The sequence below is a fragment of the Arachis duranensis genome, chromosome 9, assembly GCF_000817695.3.
Source record: "Arachis duranensis cultivar V14167 chromosome 9, aradu.V14167.gnm2.J7QH, whole genome shotgun sequence".
Taxonomy (NCBI): domain Eukaryota; kingdom Viridiplantae; phylum Streptophyta; class Magnoliopsida; order Fabales; family Fabaceae; genus Arachis; species Arachis duranensis.
In genome coordinates this window covers 114,796,600-114,800,534 of record NC_029780.3, presented here as the reverse complement: position 1 = coordinate 114,800,534, position 3,935 = coordinate 114,796,600, and the positions used below count along the sequence as shown (strand labels likewise).

Here is a 3,935-nt window from a genome sequence, read left to right as displayed (position 1 = left end):
TAAATCACAAAAATCAGAGTGATTTTGTGTATGAAACATGATTTGGAAGTCAACTCCATCGTGTTTAAGTTTTGACCCACAACAAAAGCACAAAAAATAGCTTCTTAATTAGACCGACAACGCCCATACTAAAAATCTAGCCTCCCCTCTTACGCACAAACTCGTATGCTATTTCTAGACTCTGTTTTAGCCTAACATAATTTTCATTGTCGTGCACGTAAAATATAACACCCTATCATCAATGTCTATATATTCACATGGTTTTTAGCTAGTAATTTGTTCTTCTTTGCCAACTCGCTGTATGATCCATGTCACCGTGTGCAAGATGACCAACACTTCTAGAAATAATCCTTAACAAAACCTTAGAATTTACACTTTCGAAAATTAATATTAAATTTGTGTCTTTCACTGAACTTTAAAAATACTGTTAGGCCTCTTCTGGCCCGTTTAGAAAGTTTTAAAAGTAATTTTTTTTTTAGCTTTTGACTTATAAAAAATTATCAGTATTAATATCTGGTGTAATTTTTAAAATTAAATTGCAGTTTTTTTTTAGTTTTTGACTTATGAAAAAAATGACTTCTTTCGTAATACTACTACTTTTTATCACATTTCTATAAAATAAGCACTTTAGAACTAAAAAACTAAATATAAAATAATTTATTTATAAGCTATTTTTAATATAGCCATTTATTGTTTAAGCTATTTTTTTCAAAAGGAACTTAATTAAGTTATATATTTACCCAAACTGACCCTTAGCCAATGGGTCTTATAAATTGTCATTATTTTGGTACTACTGTTTTTAAGACGAATTCTTAGTCTCTTTGATGTCCAAAACCGACATGATATAATTCTTCTAGTATTCAAATCTTTTAACGGATAAAATTACCATTTTGCTTTTTGTTTTTAAAATGACGAAACCTATCATTACTACATCAAGATGATATCAATGAACTGAAAAATGTGAAAATCGATTTTTTTTTTTTTGAAATTCTAGATAACAGGGCGACAATAAAAGTCGCCTTTGAATATGTACATCTAGCATTTACTATTCATTTTGCTCATTCAATGTCTCTAATGTGACTTGCTCAGCAAAGAGAAAGAAATTGCTGCTAATGACAAGCTGTATATAAAATCATAGTGAAATATCAGATTGTGATAATGACTATGATGAAGTCAAACCAAAATGTATTCTATGGATGTTGCATTGTTGGATATATTATCAACCAAGAAATATCTTATCGGATCATTAATGATAATCACATAAAAATATTCTCTTAATTCAGAACTAAAAGACATGAAATTGATCAATATAATTGTCATTTAATTACTTTTTGGTTTGTGTAACTTAAGTGTCAATATTCCGTGCATTCCCATCCAAGAAAATAATTGAAGACCCGTCAGTTTCGTTCTCCTGTAATTAAAAATAAAAATGCACTCACAAATAATCTTCTAGATGCATGATATATCTAATATATTCTAATCTAGTTAGTGTGAATAATTGGTATAACTTGCTCCCCACTCCCAGTATTATAATCCTTTGAAAATAATTAAAATTTAAATTCCACTTTGTTTTACATAATTATAAAACTTCTTTTAAAATTTGATATTTTCTTTTAACCAGCCCAACTTTTGTTGTCACTATATCAGATGGTAGAGATAATACCAACCCTCAAGTTCTTCATCAAACAATGACTAAAAGAAGAAGAACTCATCTTCCTTAAATAATCGTTTGTCTGTAATTTAGTAGGATGGGAACAAAGATTGGGTTAAAAAATATTAAAATTTAAGAGAATTTTGTCCATTTCAAATATAAAAAAAATATAAAATTAAAATTATTATAATTATTTCTTAAAGGGTTATTGGTAACCTTTTTTTAGAGAGGGTTACCACTCTAATAGTAATATCAAAATTTGCCTTTTATTTAGTATTTATTAATTATTATAATAATTAATAAAGGCTAAATAAAATAATTTTAACTATTTTTTACTAATTTATTTTTATTATTAAACATTCCCGAAAAAATTAATGGAATTGAGAAACCGAAACATAATTGAACTCCATTTGACTGTGTCATTTTAACTAATTAGTTTTAGTGCTTAATTAAATCTACCATAACTACCACATCAACTTTATTAGCTCTAGCTACCTACCATATATATGCACACAATCCATAATTAATTAAATAAATAAATTAAATTCCTCAAGAAACCTTGAAATTAAATATGAACACGAATGAAACAATTGAATTAGAACGAAATAACTTCTAGATGGCTACTACTATGCTAAGATAAGTTTTAAAGGGTTTATTTTTGTTACGTTGGAGCCAACTGCACGGAATTCCCTTCTAGACCGTGTGACTATAATAAAACCAATCCAACATATTGTTATTTTATTTATTTTTATATATAAGGAAAAATCAAAATGTGTGATTATCAAACAAAGATGTGTCCCTCTTAATTGACAGAATCACTAAGTTAATGCAAGTCAATTGACTGTAGCTATTAGCTGATTACATTGAAAATGTTATAAAATATTTTTAAATTCTAAATTCTAAAAAATAAAAATTAACAAATAATTTTATAATAAAAAATTAATTAATATTAACTAATTAAAAATAATTTCTATATTTAGTCAATAAGAAAATTGAAAATACAAGCCGCAATAATGTATAGTTGGACATTAAAGAAAATTAGATAAGTGGCAGATTACACGAAAGAGTTTTCATATATACCATCATATCCATAATTATCCATGAATAATGTGTACACTAAAATTAGTCACTAAAATATCACTAATATAAAATACATATTAAAATATAAATATATATTAAAAATAAATTAAATTATACATATATTTGTACATAAATACATTAATGACTAATTTTAGTATATAAATAGCATTTTTGATTATCCATAGTTAAAAGTAACATGCATAAGCGACATATATTTTACACTAATTTGCAATGTGGAAGCATTCCTACCTATTAGTTATCTTGTAGTTAGCATCGATGCTGCTAATTAATCAAATCATCTTAGCCAGACAGTAGTATTAAACAAACGAACAAGATGTGCAGAATTTTCTTTTATATGAAGAACAAGAAGAATTAGCATCGGTATATAAATCCAATAGAAGGAACAATAATAATAATAGAAAAAAGAAGTGATTAATTTACAAATAGAATAAAGTAAGAAAGAAATGGAAGCTAAGAAGATAAGAGTATCGATGGAGGGGAGGAGCTAGCAGCTATATATGGCTTTTTTCTGGTATACATACATACACTAGTTAAGTTTAATAAATAAATTAAAATAAGTATCTCCAAAAAGCTAATAACTAAGCTTCATGTATGTGTAGCAGAAGTAGTTACAAACAATGGACCAAGTTAGGAGGATGAGTAGTTATTGTTGGTTGTCCAATCTTCAAGAATGCCAAATCATTCTCAAAGGGAGTCAAGTTCAGATCCACAAACATAACTTCTCTCTTTCTTTTATTATTGCTAGTCACGTCTGAAGAAGGTGGCGGCGGTGGTGGTGGCGGTGCTGTTCTGTGACGCCTCATGTGGCCACCCAAAGCTTGGCCAATGGCGAACTCCAAGCCGCAAACGGAGCACTCGTGAGTCTTAGGCTTTGCCGGAGAGCCATGGCTATCATCACTGCTGCTGTCTTCTCCGTTCATGAGCCTCGGCTTCTTGTGGCTTGCACGGTGGCCTCCCAGTGCCTGAAACGACGAGAATTGCCTGTTACATGTCTTGCACTCGAATACACGGTTGTTGCTGGTGGTGGTGGTGGTGGTTCTCTCAAGTCCTGCACCACCAGAAAGCAGCATGAGATAGTTGGCCATGGCTATGCTTTCAGGCTCTCTTTCTCTCTTGATGGTCCACGTCATCATGGGGTTTAGTTTGTTTCAAGTTTGAAATGATAAAAAAGAAGAAGTGAGGG

At 29.7% G+C, this 3,935-nt stretch overlaps 1 protein-coding gene across 1 annotated transcript; it reads right to left on the bottom strand.

Annotated features, from left to right (window-relative positions):
- Positions 1-3,109: 3,109 nt before the first annotated feature.
- Positions 3,110-3,935, bottom strand: LOC107467265 (zinc finger protein ZAT11). The gene has a single exon (XM_016086303.3). The coding sequence runs from the start codon at positions 3,883-3,885 to the stop codon at positions 3,361-3,363; it is 525 nt and encodes a 174-aa protein (XP_015941789.1). The 5' UTR covers positions 3,886-3,935; the 3' UTR covers positions 3,110-3,360.